Raw genomic sequence first — 27,207 nt, 5'->3', positions numbered from 1 at the left:
AAAACACTCAGGCTCTCTGCCTATATCAAACATGTTGCGGCGTGCAGCCCGATCCCATAAATATGTAACATGTTGTGTCGTGCAGCCCGATCCCATAAATATCCTCACAAATCAGGCCCTCGACCTGACTCAGTCATAAACCACTCAAGTCACTCGGGTATTTCAGTAAAAACAGGGTACTCAGCCCAAAACAACATTTATATGCATCAAAATCGAGTAATAAAACTAAGTTATGTAGTAAAGAGGTATAACCATGACTGAGTATAGATTTTCAATCGAAATCACTGATAGGATAGTAAGAAAAGGCCCTTAAGGGTCCAAACAGTACTAGCACAAGGCCCAAACATGGCATTTAGCCCAATTTACAGAAACTCTTTCTAAAACATATAAGTATCATATAGTTTCAACAAAGTATGCAACTTTATAGTTGCTACGGGACGGACCAAGTCACAATTCTCAATAGTGCACGCCCACACGCCCGTCACCTAGCATGTGCGTCATGAAAAATATTAGAATGATACAAAAACCGGGGTTTCGTACCCTCAGGACTAGATTTAATATTGTTACTTACCTTAAACCGGTCAAATTTCTACCCCGCAATGCTCTTGTCTCTGGACTCAGCCTCCAAATTCTCCAAATCTATTTACAATCAGTACAACATCATCAATATACGCTAATGGAATGAATTCCACAAGAAAAACTATCAAATTAGACCAAAACCCGAAATTGGCTCAAACCCGGCCCCCGAGCCCACGTCTTGAAATTCGACAAAATTTACAAAACTGGAAAGCTCATTCACTCACAAGTCTAACCATACCAAATTCATCAAAATCCGACATCGTTTGGTCCTTCAAATCCTTAAATTAAGCTCTTAAAACTTTCAAGCCCTAACTCATCATTTTCACTAATTATAATAATTAAACAATGGCAAATCACCATGTATACAAGTATTAGGGCTCAAGAAACTTACCTCACTGATAGCCCTTGAATCACCTTTCGAAAATCACTCCAAAAGCTCCAAAAACGACTTAAAATGATGGAAATGAACCAAAATCCGCGAAGTGCTATCTATACATTCTGCCCAGATTTTCGCACTTGCGGCCTATTCCACGCGCCTACGGTAAAAAAATCCTCGCACCTGCGAGAATCACTTAAACTCTCAGCCTCCGCACCTGCGCCCAGGTCTCGCACCTGCGGGCTCGCAGGTGCGTCCAAATCCTTCGCGCCTGCGCTCCAGCCTTGGCCTCCCATTTTCCGCATCTGCACTTCAAATTCTCGCGCCTGCGGTAGTGCTCCTACGCATTTCCTTCCGCTTTTAAGCCTTCCCAACTCCCCTTGCGCTCCAGCGACCTCGCACCTGTGACTCCTCCTTCCGCATGTGCGGAAATAGCAGTAGCAGTAGCTTTAGCTGCAATTTCCAACTTCGACAAATCCGTTAACTACCCGGAATCACCCCGAGGACCTCGGGACCTCAACCAAAAATACCAATAAGTCATATATCAACAAACAAACTTAGTCGAACCTTTGAATCACTCAAAACAACATCAAATCACCAAATTATCCTCGGATTCAAGCCTAAGAACTTCTAAATTTTTAAATTCGGCAACCGATGCCGAAACCAACAAAACCATGTCCGAATGATCTCACATTTTGCACACACGTCACAAATGATGTTATGAACCCATTCCAACTTCCGGAATTCCATTCCGACCCCGATATCAAATTTTCCACTGCCGACCAAAAATCGCCAAGTTTCCAATTTCGCCAATTCAAGCCTAATTCTACCACGGACGTGTAAATCATATTTCGGATGCACTTCAAAGTCCAAAATCACCTAACGGAGCTAATGGAACCATTAGAATTCAAATATGAGATCGTTTACACATAGGTCAACATCCGGTTGACTTTTCCAACTTAAGGTTCTAAATAAGAGACTAAGTGTCTCATTTCACTCTGAAATCACTCCGGGCCTGAACCAACTAACCCGGTATATCATAATATAGCTTATGAGCATAAAGGAAACAGAAATGGGTGAAACGGGGCTATAACTCCCAAAATGACCGACCGGGACGTTACATAACATCATCAAGTCTCTGAGGGCATCCCGTCATATCATCTTGACCTTTGTGGGCAAAATCATCAACGTATACCAGCTGATCAGGTGGTGGTGCATATATAATGCCATAACATTTTCCCATATCCCATATACATACAAATATATGTGTATATAATACCATCTAGTTATGGGTCAATGTACATGTATAAATGACTGCAATACATAATGGAGTAAGTCAGTAAGATTTCTCGGAATGTCATAAGATCAATATGCCTTAGGATAAATTTAGCAACTTACAAATTTTTTTGATACCCATGAACAGAAGATATAATAATAGGACACATGGGGAATCAAGAACATAGGCACCCCCTAGTACTTCTATGAATAGAGTCATTTATGAACGTTTCGTGTTTGCACGTTTCGTTTGCATCATATAGATTATGCAAAAAGGAAATAATGGATAGCCTTAACATACCTATATGATCTCTTCCTTATTACTCAACCAAGATCAACACAACTTCTTGCATCTACAACAAGTGAAATAATATTGCCTTTAACATATAATGTCATACCATCGTATTTGGCTAGTCGTATGGCTTAAGGAAAATTGGGAAGGAACTCCCCTATTTTTAATACATCCCAAAGACCACTAAGGGTCATCAACATCCCAACAACAACTATAACTAACAATAGCAACAACAACAATATAATCCAATATGAGTTTCTCTGATTATCTTAACAATCATATTGAGCGGCAAGCTCGTTTTTACTCATAAAAAGATATAAATTGAATCCAACTCTTATTACATAAATTAGTTTACAACCTTCAGAACATCATTTATATATACTATATTATTTTTAGTTCAAAACATCCACAAAATGCCTTCCAAAACAGCCCCATACATCTAACACCTTAATTTTTATCGTCAATCACTTGTTTTTCATCTTTTCTTCTTTAATCAACTTAATTAACATCTAGAAAAGCTTAAAAACAGAAGACACAACATTATCAAATTATTTCTCACAATTTTCAGCCACCACAAACCATATATTTAGCCACAAAACAGTCCAATCAAAAAGATAACCATATCCCATGTGCTTTCAAGTGCTATCTTATGGTTCTTCACTCAAACAATACAACCAACACAAGATTAACCTTAGGCACAATCAAGAAGATGTTATACATACCTTGGACAGAAGCTATAACTCTAAACCCTATCTCAACTTAACTCACAATAACCCTCAATCACACCACAACATCATAAAAGCATTCTCTTGTAGTCTTTAACACCTTTGATGATGATTTGAGTTGATTTTCCTTGAGTTTGGTTCTTGGGATCTTGGGATATGTTAGGGAGGGTTTTAAAGAGCTTTTGGACGAAATTTGGGTGAGAAATGATCCTAAATGAGGCTGAAACATCTTCTAAAAGACGTAAGGTCGGTGGTCGTCTCAAGTGGGTCTCAACCGAGCTGCTTGTGCAGTCTCTCGAAAACGTAGATATCTCTCTACTCCGACGTCGTATCGACAAACGATTTAATGTGTTAGAAACTAAACTCAAATATCTTCAATTTGTTATATAATATGTCCCAAAAAAAACATCATAAAACTTAAAAATGTATTTCCCGAAAAGCTTCATTACAAGGCAAATCCTTAGTCGGTTTTTCCGCAACCTAAATCCGATTTTTCCCAAACTTTATATTTCATATCCAAACATCATATATAGTCATATCATGACTTTAAACTCATTTAAATCATGATTAACAAGTCTCATATTCATATTAACTTACTTAAGACTTCGGTAAACCTTTCTTATCCTTGTAGAAGGATTTCGTCCTTTTTGAGCTTACATTAGATAATCCTATAATGACAGTGACGTTTGAAGTACGGGGTGTAACGACATGTCCACTTAGAAACATTTGTCCCCGAATGATAAATCTTAAAAGTTTACGAAAATGGGACGTACCATCATTAAATTACTTTATATACTTTCAAAGAGGATCTCATTTTCAAGCTTACATCAATTGATTTACGATGTACTTTCACGTACAAAAACATGGGGTGTGACATCATTCCCCCCTTTGGAACATTCGTCCTCAAATGTTGACTAATGCGCTTATCATTCTCATATCCTATGGCTCTTATAAATACTTTAATATTGTCCTTTGTCATCTAGGCAATTGTTCTATGAATAAATCCAAAGGCCATGGCATTCCCCCCTTTAGGCCTCTTTCTCACGCCACGACTCGTTGTCAGAATTCTTTCAATCTCGTAACTATTGCTACCTTCTATCATATAGTCTGTACAACATTGTCCTTGTATGTGCGCCTATGCGACTCTTCTCTCATTCTCCTCAGCTAGTCTTTCTTTGTAGTACTTAAGGAGACCTTCTGGCTCTTGTAAAGTTGCGAGTTTATTACATTATATACCCGAAGGAATTGTCGATGTTCTTACTCGCCTACAAATATCCTTAGTTACATACCTCTGTACCCTTGTGCTTGTAAGGTCACTTCTGAACTCAAATTTTGATTATTTCCTTAGTGGTACTCTCTCTTATTTCCGTAACACTTTTACGGTACCTTTAATTACCCCAACTCCTATATAAAACAAATTCAACGATTGCGATCTCGTATAAAAGAGACCGAATTCCCTATGATACGGTTCACTTATGTTTATCTTGCATGATCTGCTGATTTGTCTATAACCTCTTGTCTAGCCATAACTAGGCTCTTCCTGAATCAACTACAGACTACTCGTTGATCCATTCTCATATCTATATTCTGTGTAACCCCTCTTGGGTTATCTCTTTTGTCTTAACTTACCTTATTATGTATCAAGTGTTCATTCCAATTATTTTTCAAAATCATAGGGTGCGGAACCCTTACTGCTTCTCCCCGGCGTCATGCTTGCATAATGTTCTGGAGTCATATCATATATGTAGGATCTGAATAAATGCAATCTCATTCCTTTCACCTTTTTACCGCATTCTTTATTTACTATTCCATAGTTACCTTTTCATCTTTGGCGTCTTTTCACATCTTTACTGCCATCTTACCCGCCTTGCGATAACCCTTCTATACCAAGGATAACTAAAGTTCTTACGCACGAGGGTGACACCTAGTATAACTGGCACACTTAGTCCCTTAAGCTTAACTTTGCTCACGGTGCTCGCTTTAGGGAAGCATCTTCTTGAATGACCTTTAAAGGTTATTCTTCTGTTGTCTATTCTATTATCACCAGAATGTGATATCTAAAATTCTCATGATGTAGGCTATTGTCAAATTGTATATTTTGGTTTACTCTCGTTCATAGGCTGAGCATGCAGATCATTTACGTACTGTACTCAGAGTTCTACAAGCAAAGGAAGTTGTATGCAAAATTCTCTAAATGTGAATTCTGCTTGAATTTTGTAGCCTTCCTTTGTCATATTATTTCAGGTGAGGGTATCCGGGTTGATACACATAAGATTGAGGCAGCGAAGACTTGGTCTAGACCCACGACACCGATGGAGGTTCGTAGCTTCTTAGGTTTGGCAGGTTATTACGGGAGATTTGTAGAGGGTTTTTCTTCTCTTTCAGTAGTTTAGGGGCAAATGTCATGCATGACCTACACTTATTTCATATTTATATATTAGATGTATGCTTAGGGGTGTTCGGTAGGTAGAACTCGGGTACTCGTCACAGTCCATCAGTTTGGGTCGTGACAAAAGTGGTATCAGAGCACCTTTATCACGACCCAAACCGTAGGACCGCGATGGGCACCCGCTGCCTAACTCAACCGAGTACCAACGTAACATAACCTTCTTATCCTACTATCATGGATAAATGGACTGGGAAGACCGTCACTAGATAACTAGAATTAAACATAATAGAATACTCAACATGGGATGAACCAACATGATATAGAAGCTTATGAATGCGACATACGGGCCTATAAGGCCGACACAATCATTTGTATACTCAAAACATAGGCCGACCAGGCCATACAAGTATCCATATACATGACATCTGTCTACAAGACTCTACGAGTACATAAATATCATAAAGTTCAAGATATGGCCCCACTATACCAATCAATACATGTCCAAATCATACTGACCAGATAGACAACTCCGGAGCAAGTGGAGTGTACCAACACCTTCCGCTAAGCTGATAGCCTACTAGGAGGACTCTCAACCTGTCTATTGGGAGGGCATGAAATGCAGTGTCCCCAGGTAAAAGGGACGTCAGTACAAATAAAGTACCGAGTATGTAAGGCATGACAATAGTATATAAAAGACATGAAAGAAATATGGAGTAAAGAACTCAACCTGTAATTCTGAATAACTCTGTGAATCATGAAAAAATAATAATGTCATGCATTTGCGTATAAATGCCATACCATGCATAAATATATGCGTACATAACATCATCAAGCCTCTGAGGGCATCCCATCATATCATCTCGGCCTCTGTGGGCAAAATCATCAATGTATAACAGTTGATCAGGTGGTGGTGCGTATATAACGCCATAACCTTTTACCATATCCCATATACATATAATATACGCGTATATAACGCCATCTGGTCATGGGTAAATGTACATATATAAATGAATGCAATGCATAATAGAGTAAGTCAGTAAGATTTCTCGGAATGTCATAAGATCAATATGTCTTCGGATAAACTTTAGCAACTTACGTATTTTTTTAATACCCATGAACAGATGATATAATAATTGGACACATGGGGAATCAAGAACATAGGCACCCCTAGTACTTCTATGAATAGAATAATTTATGAAAGTTCTGCGTTTGCGCATTTCGTTTGTATTATATGGATCATGTCAAAAGGAAAGAATGGATAGCCTTAACATACATGTATGATCTCTTCCTTATTACTCAACCAAGCTCAACATAAGTTCTTGCATCTACAACAAGTGAAATGATATTGATGTTAACATATAATGCCGTACCATTGTATTTGGCTAGTCGTATGGCTTAAGGAAAATCGGGAAGCAACTCCCCTATTTTTAATACATCCCAAAGACCACTAAGGGTCATCAACAGTCCAACAACAACAACTATAACCAACAATAGAAACAACAACAATATAATCCAATATAAGTTTTTCCGATTATCTTAACAATCATATTGAGCGGAAAACTCATTTTTACTCATAACAAGATATAAATTGAATCCAAATCTTATTACATAAATTAGTTTACAACCTTCAGAACAGCATACTTATATATACTATATTATTTCTAGTTCAAAACATACACAAAATGCCTTCCAAAAGAGGCCCATACGACTAGCACCTTAATTGTTATCTTCAATCACTTGTTTTTAATCTTTTCTTATTCAATAAACTTAATTAACACCTAGAAAAACTTAACAAAAGCAGCCACAACATTATCAAATTATTTCTCACAATTTCCAGCCACCACAAACCATATATTTAACAACAAAATAGTCCAACCAAAAATACAACCATATCCCATGTTCTTTCAAGTGATATCTTATGGTTTTTCACTCAAACAATACAACCAACACATGATAATTTCCATAAGGTCGGTGGTCGTCTCAAGTGGGTCCCAACCGAGCTATTTGCGCAATCTCGCAAAAATATAGATATGTCTCTACTCTAATATAGTATCGAAGAACGGTTTAATGAGTTAGAAACTAGACTCAAAGACCTTAAATTTTGTATATAATATGTCCCAAAAAGACATTATAAAGCTTACGAAATGTATTGCTCAAAAGCTTCATTGCAAGGCAAATCCTTAGTCGGTTTTTCCGCAACTTAAATCCGATTTTTTTCAAACTTTATATATCATTTCCAAACATCATATATAGTCGTATCATGACCTTAAACTCATTTAAATCATGATTAATAAGTCTCATATTCATCTTAACTTACTTATGGCTTCGGTAAACCTTTCTTCTCCTTGTACAAGGATTCCGTCCTTTTTGAGCTTACATTAGATAATCTTATAATGACAGTGACGTCTAAAGTACGGGGTATAACAACATGTCCCCTTAGAAACATTTGTCCCCGAATGATAACTCTTAAAGGCTTGCAAAAAGGGGACGTAACATCATTAAATCACTTTATATACTTTCAAAGAGGATCTCATTTTCAAGCTTACATCAATTGACTTACGATGTACGTTCACGTACAAAACCATAGGGTGTAACAAGAAGGATCCCGAGATCCTGACGTCTCCTTATCCTGGAGTGATCTATTGTTTCTACCACAATAGGTCCCTCTGTTAGCGATGAACTTGTTTGCTGCCCGAAAGTTTCTGCCACGGCCTTAGGTCCGCTCATAGGGCAAAAACCGGCCCCTCAAAGTCCGTATATCCGCGTCGTAGTCATCCTTCCATTTTTCTCTGCTCTTCTCCCATCCTTTGGCCGATAATGTAGAAATGACTTGATCATCTTCGATCCTTATCTTTGACTCATATCGGTTGTGTACATCTGCCCAAGTTGTTGCTTGAAACTCAAGTAGGCTCTCCTTCAGCTTCCGGGAAGCATCTGAACTTCTTGGATTTAATCCTTTGGTGAATGCTTCAGCTGCCCATTCACCCGGGATGGCCGGGAGCAACATTCTTTCTTTCTGAAAATGAGTAACAAGCTTTCGTTATAATTTAGATTCTCCCCGCGCGATCCTGAATATGTCAGCCTTCGAAGCTTGTACTTTTCTGGCCCCAGCATGAGTCTTGATGAAGGAATCTATGGAATGCTTGGGTAATAATGAATACCATGTTTGAGCTTCCCTCGTGAGAGTTTCTCCGTATTTCTTTAGCAACACAGATTCAATTTTGTGGCGAGCTAAATCATTTCTTTTCACCGTCATGGCATATGTAGTAATATGCTCATGTGGGTCTGAAGTTCCATCATACTTTGGAATTTCAGGCATTTTGAACCATTTTGGGATTAGTTTTGGAGCCGGACTCGGCTTGTACGGTAATTGACTATACTTCTTCGAGTTCGGGCCTTTCAATACTGGTGGCACACATGGGATTTGATCCATGCGGGCTTTTACTTCCCTTATGAACCAAAAATGTTCATCCTTGAATAGATCGTTCTCATTGTTGAGAACGGATCTGCTCCCCACAACCCTGTCGGAGCCGAATTCACCCCTGGAGTCTTATTATCGACTCTCTGCGTTGTTTGGTCTACGGGAACAACGGGAGGAATTGGATCTCTTCTGTTTACATTATTTGAAGGACCTAATAGCGCATGATTCAGTTCTGTCATAACCTGATCATCCCGCGTGAGATGGCCTAGAATGATTGCATGTTGCTCTTACAGGTCCCTTACCACATACGCTACATGCTCCTCATCATCATCATCGGTAGTTGTCACCCAAACCTGTCGAGGGTACTGTCTGTCATGCACCGGCATGTCGTCATTCCCCTCACTACGGGTTTCACTGATTGAATCCTCGAAATGAGGTTGATCCCCTAAAATTTCAGGGTTGCGTATGTCGTTAACAGTGTTATCTCTCATTTTTGTGATTTTTTTCTTAGACAAAGTAATCAAAACACGTTAGTAAAAATGACAAAGATCAATTTAATTGCATAACTGTCTAGGCCCCACGGTGGAGGCCAAACTGTATACCCATAAAACGGTACAGTTGACAATTTCGGGATATTTTTTCCGGTCACAATGATGATGAGATCAAAAAGCAAGAAGGTACAATTGTATAAAGCTTTGTATAGAATAGAGTATAAATTGAGCCAGAAAGTTTGTGTCCTTTACAATGATGACTGAGCTCACTATTGTAAGTTTCGGTATCAAATGTAGAAGTTGAAAATTCTTAAGTTTCATTAACCTTGAATTGGGGTATGATTCGTGGTTTTAGCGTTGTTTGATGCGATTCAAGGCTTCACCTAAGTTTGTATGATGTTTTAAGACTTGTTGGTATATTTGGTCAAAGTCTCGGGGGCCTCGGGTGAGTTTCGAGTGGTTAACGGACTAGAATTGGACTTGTGAGAATTGCTGAAGTATTCCAGCTTCTGGTGTCATCGCACCTGCGGAGGGGTTGTCCGCAGGTACGAACTCGCAGAAGCGAGCGTGTGGTCACAGGTGCGAAGCTAGCTTGGCCCGGCCAGGAGCGCAGCTGCGAGAAGAGAGACGTAGATGTATAGACGTGACCGTAAAAGCGGAAAGGTCCGGCCTAAGGCAGGGTCGCAGAAGCGAAATGCCCTCCACAGAAGCGGGCTCGTAGGTGCAAGCCTTGGTCCGCATGAGCGAGATTTTTGGCTTTAAGTCGAATTTGTACCTGCGATGGAATTTCTGCAGGTGCGGCATCGCAGGTGCGACTGGAAGCCCGCAGAAGCGAAAATCCCTGGACAGAACATATAATTGTTGGCCATTTTTACCCATTTTTTGGATTTTAAGAGCTCAGGTAAGGCGATTTTCATGAGTGATTTCAAGGAAAATATTGGGGTAAGTGTTCTCAACTCAATTTTGGTCAAATTACCCGAATCCATGATTGTTTTTAACATTTAATTGGTGATTTGAGTTGGAAGATTTTTGAAAACTCTCTTGGTTTAAATTGATGGTTTGAGGGTCGAGTTGATGTCGGAATTTAGTAAAATTTATATTTTTGGACTCGTGGTTGAATTGGCGTTCATATTTTGTAACTTTTGTCGGGTTTTGAGATGAGGTCCCCAAGGACAATATTTGAGATAAATTTTGGATTTTTATTAAAAAATTTGTACTTTCATATGGAATTAATTCTTATAATTTGTATTGACTGAATCGAAGTAGACTAGACTTGAGCCGATCGGAGTCAGAAAATCGAGGGAAAGGCATTCTTATTGACTGATTGAGCTTGGCTTGAGATAAGTGACTTGTATAACCTTGTATGGGGGAAATCCCCTTGGATTTTGGAACTATTGTAACCATTTGTGATATGTGAGCGTCGTGTAAGCGAGGTCACGAGTGCGTACACAAGTTGAATATGTAAAATTTGGTTCTTGCTGATTTGTCATCTTTTGAATTTCCTTAACTGAGTTGTCTTCTTTTAAATTCTTTAACTGAGTTGCCTTAGCATATGTAGTGATCATGTTTATCCTAGTATCACATGTCTATGTGCCTTAACTCTTACGTGCAATATGTGCAACATGCTTAGCAAAATTACCTGCTTTACTTGATTTGATTTAAATCTTTATCTGTAAGATTTCTTGCTGAAAATTTGTTGTTCCTTCGACTACCTGCTGCATATTTACTTTTGGAACTATGAGGCGATCCTCAGGAGATCCCCTTATACTGCATATTTACTTTTGGGACTACCAGACGATTCCTCGGGAGATCCCCTTGTACAACATATTTACTTTTAGGACTATGAGGTGGTTCCTCGGGAGATCTCCATGTACTGTATATTTATTTTTGGGACTACGAGGCGGTTCCTCGGGAGATCCTCCTATACTGCATATTTACTTTTGGGACTACGAGGCGGTTCCTTGGGAGATCCCCATGTACTGTATATTTACTTTTGAGACTACGAGGCGGTACCTCGGGAGTGCCCCTATTGTTTACCTCTAATTGTTGTGTTGTTATCTTTCTGTAAATTTTGTTTATTTCTCAGTCACTTCATTACCCTATTATAAATTTCTGCCTTATTTATTATTATTTTCAGTAGGGCCTGACCTGACCTCGTCACTACTCTACCGAGGTTAGGCTTGGTACTTACTGGGTACTACTGTGGTGTACTCATACTACACTTCTGCATATCCTTTTGGCAAATTCAGGTACTTCCTATCAGACCAGGTATCTGTGAAGTAGTTGTACACAGAGACTTCAAAGTACATCTGCCAGCGTCTGCAGACCTCGGAGTCCCCCTCTATATTTATTATGTCGTCTTCCTAATTTCTCTTTAGACTCTAATGTATTGAGACACTTAGAATAAATTCGTAGAAGCTTGTGACTTATATCTACCGGGTTTTGGAAGTTGAAATCATTGAATTGCAGTTTTATATTAATTGCATAGGTTGAGAATTTGGCTTCAGTTTTATTTTATGTATTTTCGCAAAAGAATTTAGGCTTACCAAGTCTTAGAAACTAGGTGTCATCACGACATCCTACAGAGGGTGAATTTGGGGTCGTGACAACTATTTATAGCTATCTCTAGGGAAGGAGGTCCTAGGATCATGTCCTCCTTTAATGTCAATTATGGGGGTCATTGATGAAGATATAACGTTGAACATAAATGCCAAATTCTCTATAACAGACCGTCGCTCTTAATATTGTAGAATATTCCCTAGTAAATGCTACCGGGCTCAGAGCATTTACTACACCTTTATGATTGTTATCCTTTCCGATGACAAGCGGAACTGCTGCATCCGGACTTCCGCCATTCTCATCTTGGGTTTCATGTGTCCTCATTTTAGATAACCACGTGTCATATCATATTTTACCTTATACATAGCCATTATTCCAATGTACAGATTTTTCTCCTCTTGACCACCCTAAGTACCGATTTTTCTCTACCCAGGGTATATTTCTTTCCCGGTGTAACTTTTATTCTCTTTCTACGTCTCCCTCAGAACTTTTCCTTTTCCCCCTACGTTTTACTTTTCTCTCTCTCTCTTCCATTTGCATTTATATTTTTTTTATTTATTTGGTTACTTAGTAGTTAGCAAGTGGCTTTTACAAAGACACTTATATAAACCTGAACATGCATTTGTCCACTAGCACAATTTATTTAACATCCTCTCCTTTCCATATATTCATTTCTTTTTATTGATTCATTTTGTAATTTGAGCTGCTACTTTAAAAAAATAGTGAAACGCAATAATTTTGCTTCTTATTCTGTACAAATGTCTGCTTCTTCTTCTTATTGTTTGTTTATGTGATTGCTTATTATTTTTCTTCTTCTTTTTCGGGTCCTAATAATATTTTATGAGTACAGATTTTTTGAAGTGGGTATTGGTGGTCAGTTAAGATTTTAATGGTGTTTGGAAGATACAATGTAATTTCATATAAAAGTTTTATATACGCAATGTATAAAAGTTTATTTGTTCATAGTTTCCAAGAAATAATTTGATGAAATATTTTCAATAATTAGAGGAGAAATTTGTTAGAATGACACAAAAAATTTAAAAAATGTCTATACATGATTCTTTTATATGTGCTTTTATATGAGTGATACCTTAAGGAGAAAAATATGAAGGTATACTCAAACTTTTCGAAATTCTTAAGGGGTCGTTTGGTACGCGAACCAAATTATCCCGGGATTATAATCCCAGGATTAATTTATACCATATAGGAGGTGGGATAAAATAATTCCAAGTTTGATTGGATAATGTGGGATAAGATGGGATATCCTGGATTAAGTCTGGGATTAAATTTATACTGTGTTTGGTTGGAGGTATAAATTTATCCCACGATTAATTTATACCTCCAACCAAACACGGTATAAATTTAATCGCACGTCTTATCCCACCTTATCCTTCGTACCAAACGACCCCTAAGGATAAAGAGAGATTTGAAATTGTAATTTTTATAATATTCTAGCATTGATTTTTTTTTTTAATCCAAAATAACAAATACTTTTGGTAGAGGTGTCTTGTCCAAATCAGAATTTAGAAATTACATTCTAGCATTGAGTATTGTTTGGTTTATGTGGAGTCTTGTTTCCCCAGAAGGTTCTTCAAGTGAATGTAGGGTTGAAGCAGGTTTTTGGGACGGCTTAAGACCAGCTTCAAGTAACAGAAATGGAGAAAACCAAGAGTAGAAAAAACCATCCCAACACCCATGGTTAGGGGCTGAGAACGATCATCTACGGGACCATAACCCGAGGGCCGTCTGGTCTAATGACCATGTATCATCAACCATACTTCATTTCTCGTCTCCTAAGAACTCAAGGATACAGTGGAGACGAGCCTATAGAACAGATCTTGTTCAAGTAAGGTCGTGAACTTCATCTTCGCCATTTGTGCTTATAAATGCCTTTTCTGTGCTGTAAATTTTTAACAGGATTTCATTTTCTACTATTTCGAAATGAAAGCAGACCGCTTGGTGTTAACAATTTCTATAGGGTTATGGAATATTGGAAGTTTTGAGAAATTCAACAAGACGAGAAAGGGACAAAAGTAGGTTTTGAGAAGATTGAGAAATTTTGCCGGTTCTTATTGTACGTCTTCTCTCTCCAAATCAACCAGAACTATAACACATTTGTAATTTTTTCTACACATGGAAAAAGAAGAAAAGTTATACATGTAGACTCTACTAATAAGGAAATTAGATATGCAGTAACAGTTTAAAGCAAAAAGAAATCTCTTCAAGTTTAAGGTACATCTTTCCCATTTTTCTAATGTCTTCTATGGCATTACTAACATTTTCTGATATATAGAGATAGAGAAATTTACTGTGACATTCAAAAGCTAAAACATTTAAATGGAACGATTTACATATATATATATATATATATATATATATATATATATATATATATATATATATATATATATATATATATATATTCGATATGTTATATCGGAATCTTGCAATTTTTTAATATAAAAATCTGATTTAAAGCTTGCCAGATTAGAGGTACATACAACTTTTAACACTTGGCATTCTTTTGAGGAATTACATGTGATACTTTATTTGAGTTTGTTAAAGGTGAAAAATGCTTGCAGTTATTGTTGTTGTTATTTTTGAAATTCCACCATATACACAAACTGCATTAATTTGTCCTTTGTTTTCTACCTTTCACTCATATGCTTATTTGTTTGGAATACACATGTATTGAGGATATAGATACAACGGTAGTTAAGTAGTTATAGTGTAGAGGGTAATTATGTAATTTATGGATTAGTTTGTTTAGAATAATGTATTAATACAGTAGCTTCCTTCTTCAATACACATATACAAGAGTTCTCATTTTCCTCAGCCTCTCTTCTCTCTTCTAACTATGTCCAAGCTTTAGCTCAAGCACTTTCATGGCAGTCTCCGACATGGTATCAGAGCTATCAGAGAAGATCTAAACACGCCTCTTCATCACTTGATTGCAGAAGCTAGAGCTCAGTTAGAAGATAGACGATTTCTCAAAACTCTAACATTTTCTTCGATTCAGAAATGGGGGAAAACAAAATTGACCATACGCATCCGTTGTTCGTGCATCCATCAGAGACTCCGAGCTTAATGCTAATTCCGGTTCAGCTCAAAGGATCCGAGAACTATGGCTTGTGGTGGAGATCGATGAAGATTGCACTTCAAGCTAAGCGAAAATTAGGGTTTGTTGATGGTAAACACACCAAGGCTACATTTTCGGCAGCATTGCATGGGGATTGGGAAACTTGTAACGCTATAGTCCTTTCATGGATCATGAATACTGTATCACCAGATCTGCTCATTGGGATAGTGTATGCATCGAATGCCCGAGCTGTGTCGGAGGATCTTCGTGAAATATTTGACTAGGTTAATCGAATGAGGATCTATCAGCTACATAGGGAAATTACAACAATCTCTCAAGGTACCGAATCTATTTTTACATATTTTACAAAATTGAAGGGATTGTGGGGCGAATTTGACGCAATTGTGCCGCCTCCTAGCTCAGTGAAGGACTATGTTGAGCTCTTGAATCAACAGAGGCTACTTCAATTTTTAGGAGGTCTAAATGACTCATATAATCAGGCAAGACATCAAATCCTTGTGAAATCCACTGAATCTAGTCTAAATCAAGCATATGCCATGGTTATCGAGGATGAGACTCAGAAAGGATCATCAGGGCGTGACTCTACATGTCTCAACTCACTAATGGAGGGCAATGACATTATTGCACTTTGGAGTGCTAAAGGGCCTCAGATGCAGAAATCTAGAAAGAATTTCAATATACAGTGTGAATTCTGTAGAATGAAAGGACACATCAAAGAGAATTGTTATCAATTGATTGGATATCCAACAGATTTCAAGGGCAGAAGAAAGCCATTGGCTAATTCAGCACATTTTGGTAACTCTGCACAACTAGGGAATCATGGACAACATCAAGGAATGGGAAATAATTTAGGAAATGGAAATACATGTTATGGAGCTACATGACCATTAGGTCCAAATGTTGATTATACCAACGCAGGTTATAGAGGATCAACATGTAGTTTTGCAGATGCAGAGAAAGATGAAGGATTGAGCATGCAGATGCCAATGCAATTCACTCCAGAACAATATGACCAGATTCTGAAGATGCTACAAAAGGATAATACACTTGAGCCAACAGCTAATGCAGCAGGTATAACTGGCCCTCTAATGCTTACAAATACAGTTAGTGTAACTCATTCTACTGATAGTAAAGAAAAGGATGATAAGTAGATAGTAAATACAGGGGAAACAGATCACATGGTGTCAAACAGTGAAATGATCTCTAAGCCTATAGAGCAGTCTAAAAGTATAGGTGGAAAAGTTCATTTTCCAAATGGAGATAGCTTGGCCATTTCTTGTGTAGGAAATTCTGAATTGGATCAAGGGATTATATCCAATGTGCTTTGCATCCCAGGTTTTAAATACAATTTACAGTCAGTATCAAAAATGACTAGGGAACTATACTGTTGTATGTTGTTCTTTCCTGATTTTTGCCTAATGCAAGACCTTCACACTGGGAAGGTGAAGGGGACTGGTAGGTTGAAAGGAGATCTATACTATTGGCCTCACAGTGATAGAGATAGGGTTCAAGCCTCGCAGCACTGTGTGTGACCAATGAAGAATATCCATGGTACAGAAGACTTGGGTACATTCCACATAAGGTTCCACATCAGATGCACATAATAAAACAGAGTAGGTTGCATAGTAATAATGTCTGTCCTATTTGTCCTTTGGCAAAACAGACAAGATTTCCTTTTCCACAAAGTACTAGTAGGGCTTCTAAAGCGTTTGATTTGATACATGGTGATATATGGGGTCCCTATAAAATCCCTACCTATGATGGGAATAGATTTTTCCTCACTTTAGTAGATGACTATAGTAGAATGGTTTGGATATTTCTGCTCAAACTTAAAAGTGATGTACCTACTGTAATAAAAGACTCCATGACTCTTGTAAAGACTCAGTTTAACAGTGCAATAAAGGTGTTCAGGACAGACAATGAAATAGAGTTCTTTGACTCACATTGTACAGACATGTTTAGGAATGCAGGTGTAGTTCATCAAAGTTCCTGTGTCTACACACCTCAGCAGAATGGAGTGGTAGAAAGGAAACACAGACAGATTCTTGAAGTTGTTAGGGCCATCAAGTTTTAGGGAAGAATTCCACTGAGGTTCTGGGGATTTTGTGTGCAGAATGCCCTAGATTGCAGCATCTCAGGGTTCTGGGAAGCTTATGCTATGTTACTGTCACTGATAGAAGTGACAAATTTGGAGCTAGAGCAGAACCAGCAGTACATATGGGATATTTATCCACTCAAAAGGGTTATAGGCTATACAGTCTCACTAACAAGCTTTTTTTTCTAAGCAGGGATGTATCTTTCAAGGAATACACTTTTCCTTTCAAGACCACAACTTCCACAGGAAGGAGGCCTAATGCTGAGCAGTTTATTGATGCATATGATGCTTTCATCATTGATTCTAGCTCTGAGGTCTCAGAGATAGCTCTTGATTCAGTAATAGCACCTTTACCTTCTCCTGAGGCTTTCTCAGCTCCTAACCTTGAGAATCCTCAGCTCCTAATCCTGAGGCCTCCTCAGCTCCTAATCCTGCTGATCCAGATTCTGAGACTCTGCAGCAGCCTCACTTCACATCACCTCCTACAGCAGTGATGCCACACCCAACTATGTCTCCCTTACATGATTTTCCAGAAGAGGGACTAAGGAAGTCTACTAGGACTTCCAAACCACCTGGATGGCTCAATGGCTTTGTTCATGGAATGCCAAAAGCTAGTCCTTCTACTGCTTTGGGTTCCAGTTATACCATGTCTGCATACATGTCATATGCTTCATTGTCTCCACCTTACTTCAAAGCACTTTTCTCTTTCTCGGTTGTTACAGAACCAACTTTCTATGTTGTTGCTCTTCGAGATCCCAAGTGGATTGCAGCCATGGATGTAGAGTTACAGGCCCTACAGGACAACCACACCTAGAGGTTAGTTCCTTTGCCACCTGAAAAGAGATCTATAGGGTGTAAATGGGTGTTTAAGGTGAAATACAATGCCAAAGGTGAGGTGGAAAGGTACAAAGCTCGCTTAGTGACCAAAGGTTACGCACAACAAGAGGGTATTGATTATCAAGAGACCTTCTCACCTGTGGTGAAAATGGTCACAGTAAGAACTGTTTTATCCTTAGTTGCTATGAAAGGATGGAAGTTGCACCAAATGGATGTCTTCGATGTTTTTCTTCGAGGTGATTTGCTGGAAGAAGTGTATATGACTCCACCCCCTGGTCTTATAGGTGAGGGGGAGCCTCCTAGAGTTTGCAAGCTTCATAAGTCCTTGTATAGGTTCAAGCAGGCCTCTAGGAAATGGAACTTGAAGCTCAGTGAGGCCCTCTCATCCTCAGGTTTTGTATAGAGTCATCATGACTATTCCCTCTTCAGTAAGAGGTCTGGTTCTGACTTGGTCATTATCCTCATATTTGTGGATGATCTCTTAATCACTGGATCATCTCCTCAGTTAATTCAGGATGCCAAAGTTGTGCTTCAACATCACTTCAAGATCAAGGACCTGGGGGAGATGAGATACTTCCTTGGTCTTGAAGTTGCAAGAAGCAGACATGGCATTTTGGTTTGTCAAAGGGAGTTCACTCTTGATCTGATTGCCACACTTGGGCTTGCAAGTTCTAAACTAGCCTGCACACCTCTAGACATAAGCCATAAGTTCACCAGTGCAGAATATGATCATGCCAATGCACATGGAACTCTAGATATTGATGAATTGCTTAGTGATCCAAGCAGCTATCAGAAATTAGTTGGGAAGCTGTTGTACCTTACCATGACAAGGCCAGACATCGGTTATGCAGTACAGAACTTAAGCCAGTTCATGCACAAGCCAAAGAAGTCACATATGGAAGGAGCATTGAGGGTGGTAAGGTACCTAAAGAATGCACCTGGGTTGGGGATTCTGCTATCATCTCAATCTTCTGACCAACTCACAGTATATTGTGATGCAGACTGGGCCACTTGCCCAATGACTAGAAGGTCAGTGAGTGGGTTTGTAATAAAGATGGGTGACTCTCTTATCTCTTGGAATTCCAGGAAATAAAATACAGTGTCAAGGAGCTCTGGAGAAGCTGAGTACAGAAGTATGGCCAATGCAATAGCAGAAGTGGTCTGGTTAACAGGGTTGTTCAAAGAGTTGAATGTGGGCTTGAAACTTCCAGTGAAGTTGTATTGTGATAGTAAAGCGGCTATTCAGATTGATGCAAATTACATCTATCATGAAAGGACCAAATATATCGAGATTGACTGTCATTTTATTCTAGAGAGAATTCAACAAGGCCTAATCCAGACTGCACATGTCTCTACAAACCTGCAGATAGAAGATGTACTAACCAAAGGACTGGGGAAGGCATAACATAATTTTCTATTGTCCAAGGTGGGAGTGTACAACTTATTCACATTACACAGCTTGAGGAGGAGTATTGAGGATATAGAAACAAGGGTAGTTAAGTAGTTACAGTGTAGAGGGTAATTATGTAATTCGTGGATTAGTTTGTTTAGAACAATGTATTAATACGGTAGCTTCCTTCTTCAATACACATATACAAGAGTTCTCATTTTCCTCAGCCTTTCTTCTCTCTTCTAACTATGTCCAAGCTTTAGCTCAATCACTTTCATGGCAGTCTCCGACAATATGTTTTGGAAAAGAAAGATTGCTGCAATCAAAAGGTTGGACACAACACTTCTGCCGAGGGACCTATGAATGATCATGCACTTCCCAACAAGATGAAGATTTTGAATAACCCTATATTACAACGGACCAATTTAAAATCAATCATATCATTATTATGTCAATATGAGCTGTATACATCAGAGCTAGCATCAGGCTGATTGTGAGAGCCTCAAACCTTAAATAGATTGGCTCAGGTCTCGTGCCTTTACAACGGTCAAATTTTGTAGGCTTGTAATTTCTTAGAGAGCTTATACATCTTCTAATTCTATCTAGAACATGTATAAGAGTGAAATTGAGCTTATATTATTAGAAGGACATGTCCTTGATCAAGGAATGGTTTTCATTAGAAAAAGCAAAGGTAGATCTGCTAATGTTTAATATCGGTGTGATGAAATTAGCTTGTTTCTGTAGAAATGGATCGGACGGAGCTCCTAAGTCATGAAATGCAGTGTCCAGTTTGCACCGTGGAAAGAGCATTATTTCATCTTAGTGAAAGACTTAATATTACTCCGTACAAAAGGTTTTCATTGGCAAACATATGAAGTAACTATCAAATATTAAATTTTATCATACGGTTCCTTCTTTACTAGTAGGTCCGTCATCCTATTGTGCTAATAGTTTTGAAAGGAAGTAGCTTACCGATAATAATTTGTTTTGATTTTTAAGTTCAAGTTGAATCATTTTGAAAATTAACAACATGTAGATTATTAGTCTCTTGCCTTGTCGATAAAGTGTGTATAGGTAATCATGAAGGCTTATGACTTATAGCCCGTTTGTGCTTTTCTCAAAAGTATTTTTGTTAAAAAGCAATTTATGGTTGATTAATTAATTTGAAAAGCACTTCTGAGCAGCAATTAGTGTTTGACCGAGCTTTTAAAAATTATTTCTAAGTATAGTTTTTCTCAAAAGTGCTTTTCAAAAAGTGCTTTGGGAGAAACTACTTTTTTTTACTTATCTAAAACTGCGTCTACCTCTCCTCAAAAATACTTTTTTTTCTTTCAAAAGTTTAGCCAAACAAAACTTTGAAAAAAAATATTTTTTTTTAGGAAAACAAAAGTGTTTCTAAGATTGGAGAGGGGTGTTAGACTAGTGGCCTCCATCGCATTTTAGAGGGGTGTCCGATTAAGAAGCACCAAGCAGTGGAGCGTCATAATTTATGATAGCAAAGGCTTGCGTCTGTGCGGCACCTACCCAATTCTAACTCCATGATTTATCGGCCCAATGAGTAACATTATTGTTAAAAGAAATTGCAGAAAATATGATACTTTTGGGGGTGATCTGTAACTTTTGAATTCCACTAAAATTCATCACCTATAAATGATTTTTGGGACACTTTAGAATATAGATGACAAAATACTAAGAAACTATAATTTAGTTGAAAAATGTCTAGTTTGCTAAAAGCTTAACCAAAATTACTCATGTAAAAGAGTAATAGAATACTAGAAGAGAACTATTCTAAGCTTCTGTTTGGATAAGTTCTTCTTCTTTTTTATACTTCTTTTCAAAATATTTTAAAAATATTGTTTAGTTGTAAAATATTACTAGTTCTGGGCAATTTTTGAAGATAATTTTTTCAAGTTTGAAAAAGTGGTTTATACTAGTTTTTCAATTTTTTGTATTTTTCTACTCGTAAAACATCAATTTCTTTTCAAGTAAAATGCATGTTCAAACATAATTTTAACTTTCAAAAACTATTTCTTATCTCATCTTTAAAAATATTTTTTTTCAAGTTTCAACCAAATTTATATTCAAATGCTAGTTAAAACTTTGATGTAGTAAAATCTAAGCAAAGTCCAAACCCATTATTTTATATTAACCTCAACTAGAATTTGAGAAAATAAATGTGGATTTGTATATATCATAAAGATATGTTCAAGTTCATTGAAAGTTTTAAGAGAAAAATCTGGTAAAACACTTTGAAAATGAAAAGAGAACATCAAAGTATCACGTGAAATGAATGGGATTTCAGGTTTGAGCCCCGAGAATAGAAGAATTCCAAATATTACAATAATAACAACAGCAACAACCCAGTAATATCATATAGCTAAGGGGTCTGGGGAGGGTAGTGTATACGTAAACCTTATCCGTGCCCCGATGAAGGAGAGAGGCTCGACTCAATAAAACGAAAAAGACGAAAAGGACAATATATCAGTTCCATCAATAGAAAAAAGACCATAGAAATAATAACATAATTATAAGAACCATAAAATAGTTGAAACATAATAACAATAACCAGTAAATAAGGCCTGGTGCTATGAAAAACAGGAGAATAATGTGAACACAACATTAACCACTAGCGATCTAAGACAAATCCTATCAGACTAGCCTCACACCCGGAACGAAGTAGAAAAATGCCTGACTACCTCCTAATATACAACTCTAATGCTCGATCTCCACACCATCCTATCAAGGACCATGTTCTCAAAAATCTGAAATCACACCATGTCCTGCCTTATCACCTCTCCTCAATACTTCTGAAGTCGCCCTCTACCTCTTCTCGTACCCGCCAAAGCCAACCACCCACGCCTTCTTACCGGGGTATCATGGCTTCTCCTCTGCACATGTCCAAACCATCTAAGCCTCGATTCCCGCATCTTATCATTTATGGGAGCCACGCCCACTTTCCAAATATTAGATGGTTAAAAAGATTGAAAAGAGATTTAAAATTCCAAATTTTATATGTTCGTATTGAGTAATTTTCACCTTTTTAAAGAAAAAAAATACTTTTTGTGAGAATCGGCTTGTGTTTGGCTAATTAATTTGAAAAGCACTTTTGAGCAGTAATTAGTGTTTGTCTAAACTTTTGAAAACTGCTTATAAGTATATTTTTCTCAAAAGTACTTTTCAGAAAAGTGCTTGGGGAGAGAAGCTACATTTTTCTGCTTCTCAAAATCAACTTCTTATCACGCCCAATTATGCCTTATAAAAAGGACTAAGCGGTCGCTGCAAAAATAATCCGGTTCACGAGTCCGGAGTCGAATCCCACAGGGAACTAACCTATTTGCTACAACCTTTAGTATCCTAATGATAAGCTCATACAATTTTCAGAGTTTGAGATTTTATTTGATAATTAACAAAAATTATTTAACTAAGGAAAAAATGACAATAAAACTATCAATAAGCAAGAATGAAGTTAAATTCAATGGTAAAAGAATCTAGGGTTATTGATTTCCACAATTGTCGGATTAATTCCTGACACGTTAGCTATAATCTCGATGTAGCACTCTATAAATATGATGAGTTCTTGCTTACCGTACTTATCTCTCGATCAATTACGATAATTTACTAAAAGCATTCTCTCGAACTACTCTAGTTGACAAATTGTACAACTCATAAATATCACACCAAAGCTTCGTTATCTCTAATCCTGCTTTTAAATTCCAGTAATTAATCTCTTAACTTACTCGAAAGTGGCATTGTTTAACAATAATCTAATCAAGTGTTCTTTCTCAAGCAACACTAGACAACTAGACACGATTAATCAAGGGTCCTTTCAATTAATCACAAGGAACACATAGTTGAACAATTATAAAGTAAAAACAGCTCAATTATATCAAAACGTAATCAAGACTTCATCCAATAATTAGTTCCATCAACCCTGGATGACGGGTTTAGCTACTCATACTACTATGCAAGATTACAATATAAAAAGTCATACCCTGCAATGGAATTAAGAAGAACATGATGAAAAACGCGTAGGAGAATTCTCCGTCTTGCTCCTTTTGTGTTCTTGCCTCCAAAGTTCTTCTAAAAACAGAGCTACCCTCTTTTTGGGCGAGCTGGGCTTCATATAAGTCAAGGTTATTCATCTTTCAAATTACAAAACTGACCTTGGACGATTTTTCTCGGAAGCACATGCACGGCCGCGCATCGACCGAGCACTTTGACCAGTTTCTGCCTGACATGTGTTGCCCAGTGCGCAGCCGCGCATCGACCGCGCACCTAGAGGTTTTCTGCAGCATTTTTTTCTTTCTTCTTTTTAAGTGCGCTAACTTCCAATTGGCCTTCAATGCTCCATATTAGTTCTGAAACACTCTTTAACGTCCCCATAGCCCGGAATTGCTCCTGCAAAGCATAAAGTTCTTAATTAGAGCAATTTGTTATAATTTAACATTCAAATATCAATAAAGTGCAGCTAAGTTAGAGTGCAAATAGTAGCTAAACTACATAATTAAAACCTACTATCAATACCCCACACTTAAACTATTGCTCGTCCTTGAGCTATCAAACCACACCCTACAGAGGCCTAAACTCACTAAGCGACTTCCCTAACTTATCACACCAAGAATATTTAACATAGATTGAGCATAGTAGTGTAGCATCTTCACCTCAAGAGTTGACTCCCACGCACCACGCAATATTCCTAACTTACTCACTTACTCTAACGCAGATGTCAAGAATTACCTTTCCTTCATAAATCAAGTGCATGTTCACAACAAAAGAGACTCATTCCACAATCAATAAAATTCATGCACAATGAGGGACTTCAAAATAGACAGAATTCACTCACCCTCAGAAACGATATTCTTGTCCCACAAATGATGCTCCATAGGCTTGCCCGTAGTGTACTACTCTACTAATCGAGCTCATTCAGTCTAGGATCAAGTAGGACTTTATTTTGTTGTAATGTAGGTTATGGGTCGGGTAGGATATATTTGGATATAAGAGCGACTACACCTCCCTAAGCACTTTAACACATATATTTTAACATTCAAGTCCATACTTATGTCAAACCAACACTCGACTTTCATATCAACGTATATTACCCCATACTTCTTTAAGCATAATTATATCAAAAAGCCACCAAAGGAATATTATTCACCACAATACAACTATTGTTTTTTAACACAGTGCACCTTTCTCCTTATTTCATTAGTTTCACTCAAATACCCCACCAACCACCCCAGACTTTAACATTTACAAGTTCATATCAATTCAAGTGCTCATGAAAGGTGAACAAGTTTAAATAGATGGTTAATTCAAACAAAGGAGTAAGGCTTGTAATGTGGTTGCCAAAGAAATAGGATTACAGGATCAAAGGGGTTAACTACGATACATAACAATTAGGCGGGTGGAATATATATATGGCTCAACAAATAAACGCCTATATCACTTCCAAGACTGAACAAGACTACTATTTCGCTTTGCAAATACATGGGGCAAGTTCTAGGCATCAAATGCAGTACACAAAATACAACAAGCCTCACACACACATGGCACAAGAGTCACTCCATATTGGATCATCAAAACACTCTAGTCAGGGTACTTAAGCCAAGTTAAGAACATACAATTTAAGGCACTCTTACAAGAATCAACAATTGAGCATAAGTGTCACACTAAAGTACCCGCTATATTCAAGGCATAATGAAGTTAAGAGATCCTATTTCCAATTCATCCCATAGCCCAAGGGTTCCTAACATAAAAAAATTAAAAAAAAACTAACTACACCCGGTTCAAACGAAACTCTTGGAAAAGAACCGTGGCCCAAAGAAAAACCAAGAGGGAATTGATACACTCCTAACAATAGAAAATCTTTTTCTTTGACTTGAATCCCTCAAGAAGCCCGTTGAATGATATCCATCGTCGGGACAAATCGAAACTTTTGAAGATTTTTTTTTATATATATATTCAGTTAACTAACGAAACTACACTACTCTACATAACTCTATACATACAACATACATACAAAATATTCCCTACCCCACACTTAAAATGGTGGCATGTCCCCATGCCACACATAAAAAATAAAAACAAATTTGCGAGGTAAAGGAAACTTTGCTAGTACATCAATCCTGATTGGAAACAGTGTCGGGGTCGAGATGGCAAGCCCTCCCCAGCGCACGCAGCCAAGCCATGATCTTCTTCTTAGATTTTACATTTTGGGTGTCCAGTGCATCAACTCGAGTCCCCAAATCTGTGACAAAAGTGCGTAACCCTGCCATATCATGTTCTAGGGTTGTCATCCGTCTATCCCATCTGACCACAGATGTTCCGTCAGCCTCAGCAACTTGGTCGTATGGGGGTGACTCAGCCACAGCCTCAGCCTGCCCTTCATCTCCCTCCTCTGGCGCATCAGACTCATCACTATTAGCTCTTCCAGGTATCACAGGAACCTTTCTAATGGTCACTTTATCTGCCCAGAACTTTGTTTTTTTTTTTTCACTCTTCCATCCACATTCTTGTTCTCCGGCAACCGTGCTGCCCAGCATAATCTAGTGACTAGTGAAGGGAAGAAGAACCCATACCTCTGCACTGGACAGCGGATGAACATCTCGTCGTGAATAACTTTAGCCACATCAAAATCGTGGCCATTCATGAAGCACCAGATCAGTGCAGCTCTGGTACCGTTCACCTCAGTGGTGTTGGAGGAAGGCAGCAGGAGGCTATTGATGATATAAAACCAACACTTCCCTTCAAAGGTGAGTAAGGCCGAGTGCAACTTCCGCCTCGGCATAACCCACACCATGTCTTTGTTTGGCACACAGATTGTTCTGAAAAATAGGTTCCATGAGGTTGGTTCTCGGCTATACATATCATAATAGTCCTCCTCCCCACCAAATACTGGCAGTCGATACGCCATCCTAATGGCGTCTATCAATGCATCAATATTTTTTTGTCGCACAGTGCAAATATGGTCCTCATGTTCAGAGCAGTTCGCGTAGAACTCTCGTACAATCATCAAGTTGGCCTCCTCAGGTTCTTCAAAGAAAATATTCAGCCTGCGTCGAACCAACTCCTGATACATATTGGGGCAATCAATCTGCAAGGACCCCTTATCGTCACCCCGTTCCGGTATGGGATTCTTAGGAGCCTTCTGCCTAAAACGTTCCTGGGCTGAGCTTGATATAAATCTTGTGCTATCAAACTAAGGCGCATTGGTTGAGGACCGTGCCCGGGACGAGGCCATATGACCACTAGAAGAGGCGCCTGTGGTTCGTCTTTTCTTTGAGGGTGTCATAATACCTACAAAACAAATACCACTATCAGTACAAGGCGGGATGTGTGAACCAAAAGCAGTTACTCAGAATTCACCCGCACAATTGGTCACAAATTACATTCACGAAATCACTGTGGCATTTAAACAAACACTTGATGTGCAAATTCACCCTAAATTCCCCAAACACCCAATTATACTTCAATTCCACCACAATCTTAACAATGACTAATCCAACCCAACAAGATGAAATTCTACTATTCTCACATACCAACAAGTATACTTAGTAATACAAAGCAAAGAAAAGAATAACAATGACTTCTACTACCATACAATTAAAAGAGAAGAAAAAAAATCGAAATAACTAAAAAAAATAAAAACTGAAGGAAAAGGAAAAAAGAAGCCATGGCA

The 27,207-nt window shown here is 38.1% G+C and overlaps 1 protein-coding gene and 1 pseudogene across 1 annotated transcript; one reads left to right on the top strand and one right to left on the bottom strand.

Moving 5' to 3' along the window:
* Positions 1-13,777: 13,777 nt before the first annotated feature.
* LOC142178744 (small nucleolar RNA U3) lies at positions 13,778-13,963 on the bottom strand (annotated as a pseudogene).
* A 1,165-nt stretch (positions 13,964-15,128) lies between these two features.
* On the top strand, positions 15,129-15,470 carry LOC142178369 (uncharacterized). Its single transcript, XM_075247709.1, has one exon. It carries the CDS (start codon positions 15,129-15,131, stop codon positions 15,468-15,470), a length of 342 nt encoding a protein of 113 aa, XP_075103810.1.
* Positions 15,471-27,207: the final 11,737 nt, after the last annotated feature.

The sequence above is a fragment of the Nicotiana tabacum genome, chromosome 24, assembly GCF_000715075.1.
Source record: "Nicotiana tabacum cultivar K326 chromosome 24, ASM71507v2, whole genome shotgun sequence".
Classification (NCBI taxonomy): domain Eukaryota; kingdom Viridiplantae; phylum Streptophyta; class Magnoliopsida; order Solanales; family Solanaceae; genus Nicotiana; species Nicotiana tabacum.
This window is presented reverse-complemented; position numbering and strand designations above follow the sequence as displayed.